The 21,375-nt window shown below is 37.3% G+C and overlaps 2 protein-coding genes across 3 annotated transcripts in view; one reads left to right on the top strand and one right to left on the bottom strand.

The window, feature by feature from the left end:
- Positions 1 to 10,350, top strand: part of LOC108566494 (homeobox protein cut) — a 28,085-nt gene extending 17,735 nt beyond the window's left edge. The window contains exons 3-8 of one of the 2 annotated variants that reach the window (XM_017926399.1): positions 1,745 to 1,926; positions 2,112 to 2,251; positions 3,030 to 3,674; positions 7,197 to 7,512; positions 7,603 to 8,860; positions 8,963 to 10,350. In XM_017926399.1, the coding sequence (XP_017781888.1) occupies positions 1,745 to 1,926; positions 2,112 to 2,251; positions 3,030 to 3,674; positions 7,197 to 7,512; positions 7,603 to 8,860; positions 8,963 to 10,195 (3,774 nt within the window). In that variant the 3' untranslated portion in view covers positions 10,196 to 10,350. Of the gene's footprint in view, positions 1 to 1,744; positions 1,927 to 2,111; positions 2,252 to 2,825; positions 3,675 to 7,196; positions 7,513 to 7,602; positions 8,861 to 8,962 lie in introns of both variants that reach the window. The other variant, XM_017926398.1, reaches the window with a different exon arrangement.
- Positions 10,351 to 15,224: 4,874 nt separating this feature from the next.
- LOC108566495 (116 kDa U5 small nuclear ribonucleoprotein component) lies at positions 15,225 to 18,712 on the bottom strand. The gene is made up of 7 exons (XM_017926400.1): positions 18,490 to 18,712; positions 18,210 to 18,430; positions 17,885 to 18,153; positions 17,578 to 17,827; positions 17,330 to 17,521; positions 15,616 to 17,272; positions 15,225 to 15,547 (listed from the first exon to the last, which is right to left on the bottom strand). The coding sequence occupies exons 1-7, from the start codon at positions 18,607 to 18,609 to the stop codon at positions 15,341 to 15,343; spliced, it is 2,916 nt and encodes a 971-aa protein (XP_017781889.1). The 5' UTR covers positions 18,610 to 18,712; the 3' UTR covers positions 15,225 to 15,340.
- Positions 18,713 to 21,375: the final 2,663 nt, after the last annotated feature.

Below are 21,375 nucleotides of genomic sequence, written 5' to 3'. Positions count from 1 at the left end.
ACATTCACACACACACATATATATGTATCGCGCAATATCGGCTTTCGCATTATTGGAAATTTGATTTAAAATGTCTCAGCGCCGCCGCCGCTAAGTTTATTATATAGACACACAAACACACATAGAGCAGATTTGTACACTCCAACATATAATATAGATAGATGTGCGCTGCTGATTCAATTAATATTATTAATAGCATAATTCGATCATCGGCGGCCGCGCCTGAATAAAAGCTTTTGTTTCACCAATATTTCAGTAACTTTTTTTTTATTTGCGACATTTCCTAATTCGATTATACAGATTTTTCACATCATCAATAACTTTCAAACTTAAGTCAAATTTCAATAATTGTATCATCTTTATTATTAGCTTTCGATTCTAATATACTTTTTTGAGTCATCACAAAATTAACACGCAGAAAGAAAACGTTACAAGAATGATTCGATTTGGGAAATGCGAAACTTGATCTTGTGATTTCCCATTAGGATCATTGTGATTTTTCCGTTGATCATCAGCAGCAGCACTTTCTGTTTCTCTCTTTTTATGTGTGCTGCGTTGGCCGTGATGTATTGATATTAAGTATATATGCGAGGGAGCGAAGCGAAGGGGTTGAATCGCTAATATGAGAAGGGTAAAAAGGAGAGAGAGCCGTATGCAAAGTATGAGATAATTTTCGAGGGTTGGGGTGGTGTGGAAAATATTTTTGCGCACTCACATATATATCTATATATATATATAGATATCGATTCGCCGTTTCGTTAAGAGAGAACAAACCAACCCCTCCGCCTCGTAGTTAGGTGTCTTTGTTTCTACCTCTATCTCTCTTTGACTCGCAATAATCATTCGTCCTTCTCATCATCAACATCAACCGAGTCCGCAAATGTTTGGCCTCCTTGATACTCGTACTCATACAATTCTCCATCATGTTTATCGTTAATTTATCACCTCGTAATCTTATCGTTATTTTATCTAAAGATATTTATTAATATTGTTCAACCATATTGCGATCAACACACGGCGCGCCGTGATTGTTTGATTTTCTTCTCCTCCATCCATATAATGGAGAGAGAGAGAGAGATGAGCGGAGGAGGAGACGCGTTTCTGTTTACGCAAATGGCGACAGCGCATTTATTTATATATATATATAGATAGATAGATATGTTTAATTATTCACAAATTATTTCACACAATTATCAACGCCGGTGTAAGATTATTATAGATTCGCGCAGTATCTCGTCGCATCATCAGCATCTCCTGCCTGAAATGCTCTGAAAACAGCATGGACCAAAACGTAAGGTTGTGTGTCTTCAACGCTAAAATTAATTGGGACCATTTTTTGTCCTCTCTCTTCTAAATTTCACGTTCAATATATGTATTTTCCCTTATTAATTATCCGTATCCCCCGTTATTTCTAAGGCGTCAGCGGAATCCGCTCGCATCCCCTGTCATTAGGGACGTGAAGCAAAAAAAAAAACGAAGAGAATAATTATATATATATATGGTGAAAAAAAAAAGATCCACTCATATTTAAGGCCCGGAAGAGGAAATATAAACCAATATTTCAAATCGCCCCACATATTTTTTTTTTTAATTTTTATTTTTTTGCATAAAGCAAAACAGGAAACGTTATCTGCTCTGGAAGGGTGCCTCTCTGCATATGCCTTTTCGAACGGCTCCCTTTTTTTTTTGGATCGAAAGCCTTTTTTTTTTTGCTCATCCTCAATGTTTTTTTTGTTTGTTACAGATTTCACATTTAGTGGATGAAGTGCAGAGGCTTCAGGCGAATATATCGAAGCTGCAGGAGAACCACGGTTCGCAAATCTTACGGTTGGAGGACGAGTTGGAGCAGAAGAAGCAGCACATCTCGCGTTTGGAGTGCAAACTGGACCAGCAGCGCGATTACGACGATCTCAAGAGGGAAATCAGGTGCGTTTGCGTAACCAGTTTTTCTCGAACAAATAACGTTATCACAATTCGTTTATTTTGTTTGCTCTTTCTCGAGGATTATTTAGTTAGATTTTTAGAAGGCTAATTTAATTGCTCAATTAGAAAACAATCTGTTTTCGTTTTTCGAATGTTTAATAAGTTATATGTTTTCTTGTTCTGTGCAGTATATTGAAATCAGAGTACCAGAGCAATCCGGATAAATCCATTGAGAGTTTGCTGGATCGCAGCACGAAGCTCCATCATCCACATCAACATCACCAGCAGTTGCTCGAACGACCTAAGAGCGTTTCTTCTGAAGTCGAAGGTAAGGATGATTATCCTTTCGATATTCCTTCAACGATCCTTCAAAATCAATCCAATCCGAAATCCAAGTTTTATTTTTTTTTTGTTGCTGTTGTTTTTACTTTTTTAATTAATTTAATTGCGTAAGATTCGCGCGCGTTTACTTAAGTACACTTTGTGTAATAATTTTATATAGATGATACAATAAAAGTGGTAAAAAGAAAGATTGTAGGTATGTAATGTAAATTGTTTATGCGCGGAGAGAACTGGTATATATATATATTTAAATATATATATATAATGGTATTGTTCTTATTTGTTTTATAAAGCCGGTTGCGACACGTCATGTGAACTGGATCCGTTTGTGAAATGGTTTTATTGTAGTAATGGCGATGTTTAGAGATTCGTGTGCGTTGCGTAAAGGCTTGGGTATTTGTTTTTCGAAAAAAAAAAAGAAAGAACGGCCACCGCGTTTTCATTATAAATGTATTTGTTTTGTTAGATCATTCGAATTTTTGAGAAAAATCCTATATTTTTTTTTTTGTAAATTATTTTTCGGTTTTCTTTCTTTTCTCCCCGTTTTTTTTTGGTTGCAGGTGTTGAAGCACCGCTGCTGAAAGACAACACCAACAATTGTACTTCTTCTTCTACTACTACTACTACTTCTACTTCTTGTTCCTCCCAAGTCCCGCTCCCTTTAAAAACGGTCGAGACCTTCGGGTCGCTCCTCGGGGAGGAGATCGTCGCCAATTGGCGTCGCAGTATCGAGCACTTCAACAACCAAATAATCTCGCCAACAGATGGCCCCCCGGTGAAGGCGCCCACGCCTCTGGCCCCAGCCGACTCGACGGAGAAGAGCGCCGCGTCGACGCCGCAGCCGCAAGAGCCCCAACCGAGTCCGATCCTGAACGGTAACCCGAAGAGCCCGGAAGACAACAACAACCACCATGTCAGCAACAACAACATCCCGCTCGCAGCGACGATGCTCAACGTGAACAACTTCCTACGCGGCGACGATCTGAAGAGTCCGTACCGCTTCGACGAGCACCGTTCACCGCCCTTCCGTTTCGCCGAAGAGCTCGGCATGGCTCCAGGTTCGATGGTCAGCAGATTGGGCGAGAGTCTCATCCCGAAGGGTGATCCGATGGAAGCGAAACTGCAGGAGATGCTCCGCTACAACATGGACAAGTACGCCAGCCAGAATCTGGACACGCTGCACATCTCGCGGCGAGTTCGCGAGCTCCTCTCCATCCACAACATCGGTCAGAGGTTGTTCGCCAAGTACATCCTCGGACTGTCGCAAGGCACCGTCTCCGAGCTTCTGTCCAAGCCGAAGCCGTGGGACAAGCTGACGGAGAAGGGCCGCGACAGCTACAGGAAGATGCACGCGTGGGCATGCGACGACCACGCCGTGATGCTCCTCAAGTCCCTCATACCAAAGAAAGGTAAGTCAATTGCGTCCAAGGCCTTCGCAACTCGACCGCGAACAATTAGGAACCATCCGAAATAAATTCCCCCCCTCATCATCAGCGAAAAAATAAATAATTCATTTCATTAACTTCCAACGAACGAAACACACACACACGCATACATTGAAAAACACAATTCCGAAGCGGTTTTCGTGTTATAAACAATTCCAAATTGAATGATTCACTTCCGCCGTCGGTTCGATAGATTACTTTTCGGAACAGATAAATAAGTCAGTCCAACACAACGAATTTAGTGCAAACGCAAATCATGAGGCGAATATTACGTAAGATTTCGACGGAAAACAAGACACCCTCTTCCACCTTTCAACCACCACCACCCCTTCAACTCGCCTCTCGCGCTTTTTATTAGTGGCGCAGCAAGAAAATTCGATTCCTATCACGGAATTATAAAAAACTTTTTACGGTATTTTTACACATGCAATAGAAGCCCGGACACGCGAACCCATTTTGTACCTACACCCCCCCTTTTTCTCGCTCCTTCTCACTACTTCTCATATAGCATTTTCTCTCTCTTTTGTTTTTTGTACGTCTTCTCTTATTCTTCGCCCTTTTTTTCGTTATCGCCCTTTAAGGCATCGATCAATCGACCGTGTTTTCTTCCGCACAACAATCATCATTCTTTTTCTTTATATTTATTTTTTTTTGGTTGACCTCCGGTAATAACACTTAAACGTCATAAGTTGAAATGTGTGTTTCTTGATGTACACGCGTTTTTTTTTTCCTCTCCTTAAGACGAAGTTCGTTGCTTTCTCGAACCCGAAGAGGATATAACAATAATTATTTTAAATTGATACGAAAAAAGCGAGGTAATCGTGAGAAACACGCTGTTAACCGAAAAACGGCGGCTATTAGGAAAACAAAGTGAGCTTTTTTTTTCCACTTCTATTCTCTCTTTTTCTTTCTGGATGTTGTTAATAATCACCAGAAGGAATCCCTCGAGAATCGATGATGATCGTTTCTTCAGCATGAAAGGGAATGAGAGGTGGTGGATGAGAGGATGAGAAAGGAGGAGGTGGAGGTTCGAAGCCGTATCCGAGTTTCAAGCGCGCGTTTAGACCTAATTACCAAAGCAAGCCAAGTTTCTAAATAAATTGAGCAATTTGTGTTAAAACGGTGTGTTGAATGCACAATGGAAGCTCCCGTCATGAATGGATTCACGAAAGATTACATTCGCAATTATAAAAGAATAAATAGAACAGACACACATATGTAACTGTGCGCTCGCCTCCTCCGAACCACCACCACCTCCTCTTCCTCCCATCATCATCATCATCATCAACATCTCTCTCTATTACAAACCAACATTTTCTTCTCTCTTCTAACAAGAAATAAAAGGAAAAACATCAACAACAACAATAATAATAATAAAGAGCAACTTCTGATTCTGCCTCCAGATTACCGGTTTAAAGTTTTTTTTTGTTAGTAATTCTAATTGAGCATTGTTCTTAATCGGTTTCTGAAACTTATTTAGAGCACGTCACCGCCGAGTATATAGATGGATCGCTCTGATATACAAACACATAGCAATGTTCCAAGATACAAGCTTCTTTCACTTCGCGACTTTTGCGAAATCGCCTATTCAATTGTACTAACACACACACAAATATATATATAAAGTAAACTTAATAATAATAACGATTCAGAGGCGTGCGAATATTTCGCACCGTCCCAATTCCATTCAATTTTGAAATCCTCCAATTCCTCCAAGTTTGCGCAAACGAAAAAAAAAAACAACAGGCAGCAACATTTTACGCAAGCACGCAGTTGCAAAATAAATAAATTGTGAATTCACTTATCTAAAAAAACAAATTTTCTTGATAATAATAATTCGTGGAACAAAACTGTGAATCGATTTGCGCGAACAACGGATGTTAACAAATTAAAAACAAAAAAAAAACGAACAGGGGAAGAAATGAGAACTAACTGGACGTGCAATGAAAATCCGAATTGTTGCCGGGAATTTATGCGTGCGTTAAAGTCTCTTTTTTTTTTTCAAATTTTGTTTTATCAGACACACACGTTGCGAGTCCTCTGCGTGGCTAGGGGTGTGTGTGCGGAGGTATTATTTTTTTTTTGGGGGATTCCCCTGGATGCAGAGACAGAGTGGCCAATTGAATCGTGTAATTTCCTGTATAGAAGTGTCCGTCATATCCAATGGATATTTTTATGATGCGTTTTTACAATCGCATTCTTTTTTATTTATACACACGTGAAATGCATTGTTCTGGGAGGGGGAGTAAATAAAAGTAACACATCTGTAATTTGCATGCTCTGCTAGGGCGAACCTCGTCCTGTTGTTGCTGCTGCCGTTACTTTTTTGTTTCCTACTGCTACTCTATTTATTTTTATTTTTTTTTTCGTTGTTCATCATGTCTCTCTTTCATTCTGTCTATGCTGTGTCTATCTACGTGTGTTTGCATCATCATCATTATTATTATTTTGTATAATATTTTTTTTCTTCTTCTGTTATTATTATTCGCGTAATATCGCTCATTCTCTCGTCCATGGAAAACTCTACATATTCGTTTCTTTGTTGCTGCTGCTGCTTTTGCCAGTCCTTCTCTAGCTTTCGTATTTCGTTTGTTCGCGCGCGCCAGAGTCGATATTTTATTTCGAATATGGTTGGCTAATTAAAATTATCTTTGAAATATCTGCGTGTGTGCGCTCCAACGCCGTTGTTTCTCTCTCTCTCTTTCTCTTTTACTCTCTGCGTCTCTTTCGCTCTCTTTGCATAACCATACATCTTTTTCTCTCTGGAAAGAAGAGGAGTGTTTCATCTCTACCGTACCTTTCTATCTCTCTCAATAATAAATTGTAACGGGAAGACAAAGAGATCTTTTTAGTCTAGCACACATTGTGCGCGCCTCAGAGTCTGCATGTAAATATAGAAGAGAAGCCCTCTCTCTACCGTTTTATTCTTCTCTTCTGTCTCTTATATATATATACATATGTGTGTGTGTTCACATATCTGAACCGACCGAAGCATATACGTATCTTTATATTTTTTTGTTATATTCCTGAAACTCCTCCATCCTCTCTACCTTTGCATACTTCTTCTACCTCTCATTGGAACGTACCCCCCTTTATCCAAACCAAATTGGAAATGCACACGCGGAATTACACAGCCAAGTTCCCATGACGTCTCTCCCGACGAAGAGACGTACAAGAAGTAATTACTATTTATAATGCGCCATGTTCGGCTTTTATTATTATATAAACACAGATATTTCCAGAATAAGGCTCTGAACTACAGATATTAAATTGTCAACCTGGGAAAATATTGTCGCAAAAGCGAAGAAGTGGAAGGAGGAAGAAGAGACCCGTTACCGGCCGGTTATAATTTCTTTTTAATGGGCCCTCTTCTCTTCTTCGTCGTCGTCTTCGTCTCTCTGTGTTTTTTTTTTACGTTATTATTCCCATACACGCGTTTATTCTACCGACGACATCACTCAAAGAATCATTTGTTTGTTCCTCCAGGCAAGGAAATCCCGACGTTCGGACGGCCCGAGGCTGATCTCACCGAAGAGCGCTTGGCGCACATCCTCAACGAGGCCTCCCATCTGCAGATGAAGAACCAGATGGAGGACAGTCACAGCAACGAGGATTCGAAATCCCCGCACGGTCAATGCCAGTCGCCGTTCTCCAAAGATTCCTCGCAGAACAGACGCCTGAAGAAGTACGAAAACGACGACATCTCTCAGGAGAAGGTCATGAAGATCTATCAGGAGGAACTCGCCAAACTGATGGGTCGAAGGATGGACGATATAAGGAATCCGAGAGAAACTTTCCCTGGGTAACTATCTTTTTTTCCACTTTATAAGTAATATGATGATGTACAATTAGCTTTTTTTGGGCAAGAGCGGTTTGCTAATCTAATATTCAGTATGTTTTTTCCTCAAATGCTCAGTGGAAACCCGATGGATCGCACTCAGGAGGAAATCCGCATGGCCCTCGACGCGTACCATCGCGAATTGGTTAAGCTGAATCAAGGACAAGGACCTTTGCCCAATCTCGGACTCCTCGCTCTTCAGCAGCAAGCTTTAGCGCAAAATCCGGCTTTGAACGGTGGAGTTCAGGATCTGTCCATTCCCAAGGATAAGATGAAGATGTCGAACGGGATGATGGACGATAAAGATCGCGACAGCGAAGACGGTAAACATTCCGGAAGCGCGTTCAGTCTGGTCAGGCCGAAGATCGAGCCAGGCACGACGCCGCAGACGACGAGCTCGACGGCTTCCAGCCCCTTGGGTAACGCCATCCTGCCGCCAGCCACCTCCGAAGAATTCCCGACATCCGCGGTGGCCAGTCCGCTGCAGCGTATGGCCTCGATCACGAATTCCTTAATCTCTCAACCGCCGACGCAACCTCACCACAACACAAACCAAAGACCGCTGAAAGCAGTTCTGCCGCCAATCACCCAGCAGCAATTCGACATGTACAACAATCTCAACACCGAGGACATCGTGAAAAAGGTCAAAGAGCAACTCAGCCAGTACTCGATCAGCCAACGTCTGTTCGGGGAATCCGTTCTTGGACTGTCGCAAGGGTCGGTCAGCGATCTGCTCGCGCGTCCCAAACCCTGGCACATGCTCACCCAAAAGGGACGCGAGCCCTTCATCAGAATGAAGATGTTCTTGGAGGACGACAACGCCGTGCACAAGCTCGTCGCCAGTCAGTACAAAATAGCGCCGGAGAAGCTGATGCGCACCGGCGGTTATGGCGGAGGATGCTCCACCATCAGCAAACCGATGCCACCGAAGATGGTCACAGAGGCCGTCGGTCTCTTCAACAAGATGCAGGAGTCGCAGAACCTTTTACCTCCGTCCCTGCAATTGGGACCACCACACCAGCAGATCACCCCTCAACCGCCACCACCGCCGATGCTGTTGACGCCACCAGGCGTTCCACCGCACCACGCCATCAACCTCCAAAGCGCCGATCATCTGAAGAAACCCTCAAACCACAGCCCGCACGGCATCCCGCATTCGCCGCTCTCCCAGCAGCAAGCCTCCCTCCGGAGTCTTCACCAGCACATCTCTCCGAGCGTCTACGAGATGGCCGCCCTCACGCAAGACCTAGACACACAAATCATTACGACCAAAATCAAAGAAGCACTGCTCGCCAATAACATCGGACAAAAGGTAATTTCAATAAATCATCTCACACAACAAAAATCTAATTTATAATTTTTGTATTTACAATTATAATTTTATAAATCTAATATTTTTTTTCTTCTTCTGCAGATTTTCGGTGAAGCCGTTCTGGGATTATCTCAGGGATCGGTGAGTGAGCTTCTGTCAAAGCCGAAACCTTGGCATATGCTTAGCATAAAGGGACGTGAGCCGTTCATCAGGATGCAGCTGTGGCTGAACGACGCACACAACATCGACAGGTTACAAGCGCTGAAGAACGAGAGGCGCGAAGCCAACAAGAGGAGGAGATCTTCGGGTCCGGGAGCACACGACAACAGTTCGGACACATCGTCGAACGATACGTCTGAATTCTACCACTCGAACTCCCCCGGTCCCGGACCCCCATCCGCGAAGAAGCAGAGGGTGCTCTTCAGCGAGGAGCAGAAGGAAGCGCTGCGTCTGGCGTTCACGTTGGATCCATACCCGAACGTCGCGACCATCGAGTTCTTGGCTCAAGAGCTTGGTTTGGCCGGAAGGACCATCACGAATTGGTTCCACAACCACAGGATGCGACTGAAACAGCAAGTGCCGCACAGCGGCATGGGTTCCTCCGACATCCCTCCCAGAGACCAGAGCGGAAACCAGGCGCCCTTCGATCCCGTTCAGTTCCGACTGCTGTTAAACCAAAGACTACTAGAGTTATCTAAAGAGCGGATGGGATTGGGTGGCGTTCCTCTGCCGTATCCACCGTACCTGGCGACGAACACCAACCTCGCAGCGCTCATCAGCCGAGGGCTTTTACCCAGCGGAGAGATGGATCTTTCAGCGCTGAACAACGCCGTCAAAGAGCAGATGAGCGGGTTGGATCTGTCGATGGGTACGCTGAAGAGGGAACCGGGCGATTTCGACGATGACGAGGAGATCGAGAGCAACGCGGGTTCCGAGGATTCGAACATGTCCGGCAGTTTGCACGGTGGTGAAGTGAAGGTGGAGCACAAGGAGACGCCCGTTCAGGGGAGGTCGCGGAGGAAACCCGCGGCGCCCCAATGGGTGAACCCGGAGTGGCAGGACGAGAAGGAGAAGCCACCGAGCGGGGACGAGGTCATCATCAACGGAGTGTGCGTGATGCAAACGGAGGACTACAGGAGGAGCAACGAGGAGACGGTGCGAGTGGAACCGACGCCAGTTATGGACAGGTTCGAGGATGACCAAAGTGACACGTCTTCGGTGAGCCAGGAGCATCACGAGCAGACGGAGCAGGACAAGCAGGACGCGGACTGTAGTGATGAGCAGATTGTCAAAACGGAGAAACCGGAAAACGACGAGGAACGATGGGACTATTGAACTACAAAAAGAGTTTTATTAGCAGAGCCAACGAACTAAGTGCGTTTATGTAAATTAATTTTGTTTGTGTGGACGATCGTCACGGACTTCTTCAGTGAAGCAAGCCATGATCGCGAATCAGCAGGAAGTGCAATCATCGAAGATTAAAAGAAAAACATCCCCAACCTCCCCCCCCAATTACAAACAAAAACAAACCCACCAACCCCACGCGTCTCACGAACTTTTTACCAAAAAAAATCAAAAGTCGAACACCCAACAACCCCGACGCAGAAAAACCCCCCTCTTTGTATTTGTGAAATACCATGTGATTAGGTACTATACCACTTTTAGTTTTTTAATATTTTATTCTGTTATAAGATAGTTTAAGCGTTTTTAGTTTTTATCCTGATTTTCGGCCTAAACGAGACAAACTGCAAACAAACAAACAAACCAAAACACGAAAACTAACGAAAACAAAAAATGCTGCGAGAAGGCTATTATAATCTCTTGTTTCTGTTTGATTTTCTATATTTATGTAGTTATTATTAAATAAGACTGTTACCGTATTTTAAATGATATATTAGCCAAAAAAATATTACGAAGAGAGATGATTTTAATCAAAAAAAAAACAATTAATAATAATTAAAGAAGAAAAAGAAATTAATTAAAAAAAATATTAATTATGAAAATAATAATAATCTATCAAAAACAACTTTTTCTTTTGTGTTTCTTTTTTTCTGGAGAGAAAAGAAAAACATAATAATATTATAAAAAAAAAATGTGGCTACTGCAGAGCAAATGTTTGAAACATTGTGATATTGCTTATTTACCGTGCTTTAATATAAATTTTAAAGTTGATGATGGACGAGAGGACAAAGGCCAAAAGCGTTTTTAGTTCTTAAGTGATTTTCCTTGTTTTCTTTTTATATATATATATATATTCTAAATAATTTTTTTATTTTGTAAATTCAAAAGTTTTCGTTTTCTTCGAGCAAAAACAACCCTCCAACCCCCGCTGAGAAAACGAAACAAAACAAAATCTTAAAAAGAGAGGATGGAAATTTCAACTGTTTCTTTTGTTAGGGTACATTTGTATATATAATCTAGCACACCACTTTTTAGGCTTAACTTAGTTCTAAAAAATTCTCCCGAAAGAAAGATGAAAATATGTGTTTTTTTTTTTTTAATTTTGTAAAGAACCGGTGAAAGATTGATTATTACACGTTTTTTTTTTTAAATATATATATAAATATTACAATTTTTTTTTGTTAGTTAATCTTCTAGTCTCTTTTATTTAAATAATTTCTTGTGTAACAAAAAAAGTGAAGAAATTGGGCAATTATTATTAATTTTTTTGTTTTTTGTATTAAGAAGATGATGTGAATCAACAATAGGCCAGTAAATCTTTGTAAATATGAAACTATCGAGAAGAGATCTCAAAGACAAACAAACAAACAAACAAAAAAATACTTTGATTTTTTTTTGTGTATTTTTTAATTAAATTAAGCATTATTTCGTTGAATCAATGATGAAGATGAAAGAAGAAAAAAATAATAGTTCTATATATTATAAATATTATAAATATATTATATATTTAAAGATAAAGAAAATAATAATAATGATGATGAGGAAATACCAAGCATATCGTAGGTAATAAAATAAATAAAAAAAAAAAATGAGGAATAATACAGAAACGGAGTTTAAACTTGTAACCAAATGTGAGAAGAGAATATTTTACAAAATGAGTCCACCCAGAGAATCAAATCGTTTCACGTCAAAACAAAGAGAAAACAATTGTTTCGTTTCGTTTATATACGCTTTTGTTTTACATATATATATTTCGTTCGTTCGATTCTGTTAACGCAACACGAAGAAGAGGGATTTTTTTTTCTTTTGAAAAAAGTAAATAATAATCGTCTGCAGTGGATTGAGAAATAATAACAACAGCAACAACAACAACAACAACAACAAGAACTTTTTTAGTGCAATATTTTTAGTATATATACAAATATAATGAAGGAAAAGGAAAAAAAAAACAATATTATTATTAGAAGAAGTAAAAGTATGAAAATGAAAGAGAAGAAAAGTATAAATATATAATATAATATTATATTTTTTGGCAATATTCATGTGACTCTTCCAAAATTAAACTTTAAGTCTCTCACTCAAAGTGAAAGGAACATTGTAAAAAATGATGATGATGATGATGATCGATCACGAAACACAAGTTAAGAATTATACGTAACAAAGATGATGGAGAAACGAAGAGAATGTGAGAGAGAGAGAGAGAAAGTGAAGATATATATAATAATGATAATGAATGAAGAGACCTCCGCTGCGTCCGGAGGCGTTTAGCTAAATAATGTAAAAAAAAAATCAAGAAATAAGGAAAAACTTGCACATTTTTAAATAATGCATGTAGATGAAGAAAAAAATAATAAAGAAAGAACAAAAAAATACGATGAAAAAATGAGTATAAATAGTTATTATTATTATTATTATGATTATATTGCATAGAAGACACTGATTTGTTTTTAATTTCTTATTATTTCTTTCTTTTTTGTACTTGAATCGAACTTCTTCCCCCCCCCCAGATTATTTTTTTTTTTTTTGTAATTATTGAAGATATTTAATTATTTAAAAGTTTATATAAATATATATATTATACATATTAATTTAAAGAGACGCCTGTGTAGTAATTGAATATTTTAGTATCCTTTTATTATGATTTTTTTTACTATTATTAACTATTACGTTGTGAAAACAAAAACCAAAACAAAATGCGTTTCGTCCAATCGCACAATTTTCTTTTGTTCTTTTTCCATGTGTGTCCTTGTTTTTAATGTTCGCAGGACGACTGGAAGAAGAAGAAGAAGAAAAAAAGAAATAGGATAAACTTTTTGGTTGAAATAAAGGACGAAACGTGAACGCGATTTTATGTTTCTTTTTTTTATTATTATTATGAATATTACTATTATTATTATTATGATTACGTTTATTATTATTATTGTAAAACGTTTTAGTTTTTCCATTATTTTTTTTTTTTTTTATTTCTTAATAATTTATATAAACTAGAAGATCGTAGATCTTTTGATCATTATTCTGTATATATTTATATTATCATATCATCTTTTAAAAATTTCTAAATTAAACATTTCTCTGTATTAAACGAAAAACAACAAAAATATACATACATTTTCTTTTATTTCGCAATCCTCAGTGTTTTCAAAAAGACTAGTTTTACCTTTAAAACTTGTATTTTGTACTGTTAAAATACTTTTTTTTGTAATGAAAGTAAGTATGAAAGTTTATGTATGAAATTGCTAAACTTGTGATTTCATATTAAAGGTAAGTATTTTGTTCATTCATATTTTACTCATTCATTATAGTCGCAATACTGAATGTAACTTCTTAATTGAAATTAGTTTCAAATCAGGTAAAAAATGTATAATTTTACATCTCAGACTCAACATTATTAATAAAAGATTGATGTAAATGCAATAGATTTGCAAGTTTTTGATAAAATATACTAGATTTTTAATTTAAGTTTTAATTATTTGTATGTATTTTGAGGATAATGACGTTCATTTCAATGAAATACTGAATATTTTTTTTTATTTCTTAATAATTTATATAAACTAGAAGACCGTAGATCTTTTGATCATTATTCTGTATATATTTATATTATCATATCATCTTTTAAAAATTTCTAAATTAAACATTTCTCTGTATTAAACGAAAAACAACAAAAATATACATACATTTTCTTTTATTTCGCAATCCTCATTGTTTTCAAAAGGAAGTTTTACCTTTAAAACTTGTATTTTGTACTGTTAAAATACATTTTTTTTTTGTAATGAAAGTAAGTATGAAAGTTTATGTATGAAATTGCTGAACTTGTGATTTCATATTGAAGGTAAGTATTTAATTGTAGTCGCAATACTGAATTTAACTTCTTAGTAAAGTTTGTGTCAAATCAGGTAAAAAAATGTATAATTTTACATCTCAGAATCAACATTCTTAGTAAAAGATTGTTCTAATTGCAATAGATTTGCAAGTTCTTGATAAAATATACTAAATGTGATTATTTGTATGTATTTTGAGGATAATGATGTTCATTTTAATGAAAAACTGAAAAAAACTTTGAGTCAAATTTATAAAAGTTTTACAATGAGAAACACCTGTTAATAATTCAGTAAAGAATTTAAACATAAAACATTTTCTTGTATTTAAATTTTTAAAAAATATCAATATTGAAAGATTTGGTTTTAATTTGAGAATTTTAATTTCGTGGTTAATGAAGAATACAGTTTTGAGAAATGGTGAGTAAGTATTTTGAGGATAATGATGTTCGTTTCAATGAAATACTGAAAAAAAAAATGAAAACTTATCAAATTTACAAAAGTTTTACAATGAGAAACATTTTCTTGTATTTAAATAATAAAATCAATATTGAATTTTAATTTTGTGATTAATGAAGAATACAGTTTTAAGAAATGGTGAGTGAAGAATTAAATTCGATGCGCATTGATTTTTATTTAGGATATTTTCAAATATTTTCAATATATGAAATTTTGAGATGTTGACGTTGATTCTTCGGTAAACCTACAAAAGGTCAGTTGGACTTTTGTTTGTAAATCGTCAGTGAATTGCTAGTTTCTTTAGTAAATTGGTCACCCATTTCAATGTTTAACTTTTGTAACCAATCAGAGATCGATTCGCATCTACGTATTAAGGATTCAATATCCGAGCTGCGATTTGTGTTGCATAAGTGTCGAACTTGAATCGGCTAACGAGGACGGATTATCTGCTTCCGGTTGAAATACATCGATAGTCGCGCCGTAATCCAACACTTATCAATTTCAAACCATTGCAGGAATTAATTACAGGAAGTCTCGCATTGATAAGGAACGTAGGAAGTTCGCATTAGCAGCGACAATTTTATCTTTATTTTTTTTTAAATATTGTCGTTATTATTATTAGAATAAGTGTGAAAGAAATGTCCAATTTTAGTATACTTAATTATTATTTATTTTGTAAAAATTGGGTTGCTTTAACGCAGCCTCATTAATAACATATTTGCAACCGTACAGAGATTATGAAACTATCAAAATACGTGAACAATAAATTTATGAATGAAGCGTATATTAAAATATAATTATGTAATTAAAGTAGAGGATAGTTCAACACAACATCCTGCCTGGCCAATTCTAACAACATAGGATCGTCGAAGAACTTGTTAATGGAAACGTCCTGACTCAGGCCTTTCCTTCTGCGCGTTTTTATCATGAATTCCCTCGCTAAATGTGTGGCAGGTTGTGGTTCCAGCGGTCTGATAACTATGCTCTTATCGAGCGGATCTCCGGGAACAATCTAAAAAAAAAAATTGTTGCATTAACATTAAATGCTTAAGGTTAATGTACCATAAACTAATGACTAACCTGCCAATGGTGGAAAACTGAAAGGCAGAAGGCTTGTCCTTGCGTGTGCGTCCTCAAATCGGTCTCGAAACCGAAGCTGTCTATAGCTGGAATGAACGCTTTGATCGTGTACAGGGGTGAACCGGGAACTGGAGCGTCCTGAGTGACGTGTCCTCTCCGTTTAGCCAAAACCGTGTAAACCGAGGACACGCAATCTGCAGGTGCTTGAACCTCGACGAAGAGGTACGGTTCCATAAGCCTCGGCGTTGCCATCAAGAATGCAGAGTAGACAACCCTTCTAGCCGTCGGTATAATCTGTCCTCCGCCTCTGTGCAGAGGTTCGTTAGCAATCACAGCATCCAAAATTTTAAATTTCGTATTCCTAATCGGCTCCTCGCACAGCGGTCCTTCCCTCGTTCCCCATTGGAAACCTTGCACTATCGAATCTTTGACGCTGTTCAGCAAACCTTTGTCCACCTCCGACGGTAGAGTATCGTCGACCAAAATGTTAGGACCCGTGGTGTCAGGGCCGAAGGTCCAAATGCTACGCGCCGCAAGCAAATCCCAATCATATTTCGATTGGAAGAACTCACCCAACTTCTTTTTATTCCAATTGATCTGCACGTTCTCGTTCTCTATATCTTCAGCCAAACCCTTCTCCAAAGGCTCGGCAATCATCGTGATTTTGTTCTTTTTATTCGGAGTCTCGGCGAAACATTTTAAACTCGAAGTTTCCACGACGGTTTCGCAGAAGGCGACGACCGGATCCGCAACTTTGATATCGATCTCCGAATACATCTTCCTAAGATCGTGCATGACGCAATCCAAGTACAATTCCCCAGTTCCCAAAACCACGTGCTCTCCAGATTCTTCAACTCTCGTTGTTAATAGTGGATAAGATTTGTTCACTTTTCTTAACCCGTCCAACATCTTCGGAAGTTCTGAAGGATTGACGGGTTCTACGGCTATCTTAATGATGCTTTGCGTGTTGAATTTCAGCGGTCTGAAAATGTACAAATCGTCGTGTATAACTAAATCAGTGATCGTCGCTGTTTTCACTATCGATTGATCGATGCCTTCTATGAGAACCCAGTTACCAGCCGGAACTCTGTTCAGTTCAACTTTGTAGCGCGCCTCGTAAATCCACAGTCGACCTACAGTTAAAACCCTGGAATCCTCCTCGTCCTGCAAGGTGTAATTCTCTCCCAAAACCCTAACATCTGTTCCAGCGTGCAGAGTTCCGCTCATCACTCTACCTAGAACCTGGAAGAAGGTGCAATCTTCGGTAGGGTACATTTTCGAGCTGTGCACCATTAGCAAACCGTCTTGATTGCAATTGGACATATCGTCGTACAGTTTACTCGTATTTGGACCTGTGTAGATGTGATCGATTTTGGTTTTCGCGTTATCCAAAGGCGAATTGATGTGTTCCACGCACATGTTCACAAAACCGCTGAAATCGCCCAAAAACCGGTTGCAAACCAATCTCAGCAACGGTCTAATATTCAATTTCAACTCTTGCTTATTCAGTTTAATGCCTAACTCATCCAATACCGCTGGTAAAGTCGTATCAACATCGCCGACAACTTGAGCGAAGATTTTGTAAAGAGGTTCCAATATGAATTCGACGAAGCTTCTTTGCGCCGAATTATGAGGAGCCTTCTTTGTAAATTTACGACTACAAATGAAAATTCAATTAATAAACAAATTAAATAAAATTTAGGTAAAAACATACTTTTTCGAGTTGAAATAAATATCACCCCAAAGCCGCTTGGAAAACTCCTCGACGTTGACATCACCGTAATATTGGTAGTAAATGCTAGCAAACGATTTCAAAGTGAAGCAAACTCCGTATTGAGAACTGGCGAAGCACACGTTACCCAAAACCGGAGACACGATGTGCGGATTTACATCGTCCGAGTATAAACTAAATAAACAGAGATTAATTAAATTAATTCATCAAAAATGTAATCGTTAGCTTACGTTAACAATCCGTTGATTTCTTCGACGATGTGCCTCAATTTGTAATAAGCGTCTTGCGGTGGAAGCTTCAATTCGAGTATGAGTCTATCAATTTTGTTGATGCAAATGGTAATCTGCATGCGCTCTTGCACCGCGTGTTTCAAGAGTCTCTCAGTGTTCAACATGACTCCTTCAGCTGCATCAACAAACAGCACAACTCCATCGCAGAGACGCATTGCTGCAGTTACTTCATCAGAAAAGTTCACATGACCTGTAATATTAAAAAAAATGATTATATAATCAATTAAATAAATTCGATTTTTTTTACCTGGAGTATCGAAGACGTTCATTAAATAATTCTTGTTTTTAATGTCGGGTAGAAGTAACGTCACCGGGATGGATTTGATGGAGCATCCGCGCTCTTGTTCAGTGAACAAAGTGTCTGTGTATCTCAAGTTCTTCTCTTCATAATCTTGATGACTCGGATGAGTTTGCCTCACTAAACCATCTACAAAAGTAGTTTTTCCGTGATGCAGATGACCTACCAAAGCCACGTTTCGAATCAATGAAGTGTTATCCATCATATCGGCTAAAAACCTATAAATTCAAATACAATCAGCAATCAAAATTTATGTAATTTAATATTAACTCACTCCATGCTGTAGGTGGTGTCTGGCAAATCCTGCTCTTTCAATTGAAACTTCTTTTTCTTGACTGGTTCAATCAAAGGAACGTCTAAAGGTTGAGCATCTTCCTCTTGAACTATAGTTTCCACGTCAGGACCATACACTTGCAGGGATGACGGGTAATAGTTTTTATCCTCGTGCAAAACAATTGCCATGGGTTGAGGCTCAGCATCTTCCATGCGATCATCCTAATATCAATAATTTACAATTAAACAATCAATGAAAAGTAATTTTTAATTAAACTTACATCATAATCTTGATGTTCTTCTTCGTCCTGGAAGGTTTCATGTTCCTCATCATCATCTTCATCGCTGTCCAGCTCAGGACCAATGTAATTACCAAACTCGTCGTATAGATCGGCGTCCATTGTGCTGATGTTTAATATTTGGGTTACTTCAGTTAGGAAATCTCTACAAAATGCTTCAACACGAATATAAACACACAACGTTCTGCAACGCTGAGAAGTTAGGTTAAGTTTGCGCGCGTTACTTCTTGTTTTGTGTTGACTCTTTGGTTGCATAGATAACTTAAATACCATAGGCAACAGTAGTATCAAGAAATTTAAATTAAACAGAACTTCAGGAATTTCCTGAAAGAAAAGGAAATAACTTTGTTAAGACGCATCTAAATCAAATTAGTTAACTTCCAGATTGAGCTGTAGTTTACTAATAAGTAAATGAACACAAATAATATAGATTTGCATTTAAATAAACATAATTTACATTCATTTATTTCAATCCATAGATAATGCTATTATCTATGATTCTAAATTTTAATTCTCAAATTTTATTTTACCATTTATTAGTTTTACTACAAAAGTGAAAACTGTTACAAAAGTTATAATAATTAATTAATTCTCTAGATCTAAGGCTATTTCAAAACAATTTAATGCTGCTTTTTTAGTACATTTGAATTGTTTTAAGTAAATCCAATTAATTTCTTAACACTCACTTTATACCAAATAAATTTAGCTTAGATTTTTTAAATATTTTTGTCTATTATTAATGCTACAAAACGTATTACTATTACATTGTAAGTAAATTAAATTAATTTCAAAACTATACATAAATTCTTGATTTATTCTAAATATAATAATATTAAAAGTTTCATGTGTATTTTTGTTTTGTTTATTCCAATCGTTTTTATCATATTTTTATTGATTATTTCATGAAAATGCGATAAATATACTAGAAAATAGATTGAATAAAATTTCTAATACAATTTATGAAATGTCTATGAAAAAAAAAATGCTTCACATTAGATATTATGTGAAAATATAAATGATTAAAAGTAAATTAATGGTTTTATGAATTGTAACAATAAATTTGTATTCTTGTTGAAATAGTTTATGAAAAAATAACTTAATTTTTGTATGCTTTTGGAAATCTGTTGAAAGTTGGATAACTTCTTGTATTTCCGTAAAACAAAATAAGAAAGACTATGTTTTTCATGAAAATTTTAAACTTAAATAATTAGTGCACAATATTTAGTATCTTCTATATAAAGACAAATTTTGGAAATGTGAATAAAGTAAATTGATGGAAAATCATAAATTGTAACCAGAAATTTTTGTGGACTAATGAAAACAAGATCATGATTTTATATAATTGTTTTATAATCTTCTACAAAACTGTTTTAATTACAAATTACACTTACTTATGTTTTCATATTCTTTGTAAATATGAATGAAATAGACAAACATATGGAATGCATTTCAATAACGATTCGATGCGTCTGCTGGCATCGATTGTAACCGGAAGTGCGTTTCTGCTATCAAACCGATAGATGGCGTCTGATGCTCTTCGGTGCTCTTCTTTTTCCCTCAAGACGGAAATCGCACCCCTCGGATAAGCGTAGGGCTCTAAGCTCGCCCCGCCCTTTCCACGGTACTGGCGTTAATAGCCTTACATCACGACACCGAATGCCCAATGCAAAAGAACTTTTGTTCGAACGAAAGAATAGAAACATTGCATCAAAGTAAATTCATTAACAAAAGCCTCTTGGACATACACTAATTGCTAGTTAGATAATACATTTAGATATTGTTATGTAATAATGTCGTATTTAAATCCATGGGTTTGGTGATAATTAATATTTTCTTTTAATTGTTGTTAATATGTAATAAATACTGTTAATTGATGAATTAGTTATAAATAATTGTAATAATATATTGATCAGATTAGAGCTAATCAATTGATGTTGTTCTTGTTGTAACCGGTTGTTCTTTATGGGTTTAACAACAATGTGTGAACCGGTTTTTTTCTTTAATTGTTTTGTTTTGCGAGCGTGTCTTAATGGATCGATACATATGTGTGGGCGTCGCGACGCGTGGGCGGCGGCGTTTTTTTGTTGTTGTTGTTTTTGCTGTTGTTTTACAGATCGCTACCATCCGACAGATGGAGCCGTCGCCGCCTCCGGACCACTGCAGCTCGTTCCCGTTCCGATCCCATGCGCGTTTCGTTGGTTAATTTTACATTCAGGGCTATTATAGGGCGTTGCCCGACTCTCGGCTCCTGTACATAATAAAATGGCCTTGTAAATTCAACAACATCCGCTCATATTTTCCAAGACCACGCACCAAGTCGCTCTCACACACACACAATGGACAATGTACAATAATAGACGGAGAACGTACTACATGCATACACTAACTACACTTCACGCTCTTTCGCGACAGAACGAAAGAAGAGAAACAGAAACCGTCTCACGATTTAAACTATAGATTATCTCCTCTTACTAATCCCATTTATCAATATCTATTAATAGCTAGAAATTACTGTACAAACTACATCAATTATTTCAATCAATTTTAGCAAATCATGCAATTATCAAGTGATTATCAAGTAAAGATCAAGTAGCTAAGAAGAAATCGTTGCTATTGTTACCAGATCATACAGTTTCTACTTATCAAAACAAATGCTAAATCTTAATAAACCTTTCTTTACTCATTAAATTAGCAGAATTTAATGTTCACTTTAAACTAATAAATAATAGAAACTACTTGAATTAATCCACATAAAATTAGAAGATTATTCATAAATTTGGATATTTTTTGGAACAAATTCATTAATAAATTATTTAGATTTTTTTTAATATCAATATTAGTTCTTTATAAATTTTCTTATTTTAATTA

This window comes from Nicrophorus vespilloides, unplaced genomic scaffold, assembly GCF_001412225.1.
Source record: "Nicrophorus vespilloides isolate i.1.1-1 unplaced genomic scaffold, Nicve_v1.0, whole genome shotgun sequence".
NCBI lineage: Eukaryota > Metazoa > Arthropoda > Insecta > Coleoptera > Silphidae > Nicrophorus > Nicrophorus vespilloides.
This window is presented reverse-complemented; position numbering and strand designations above follow the sequence as displayed.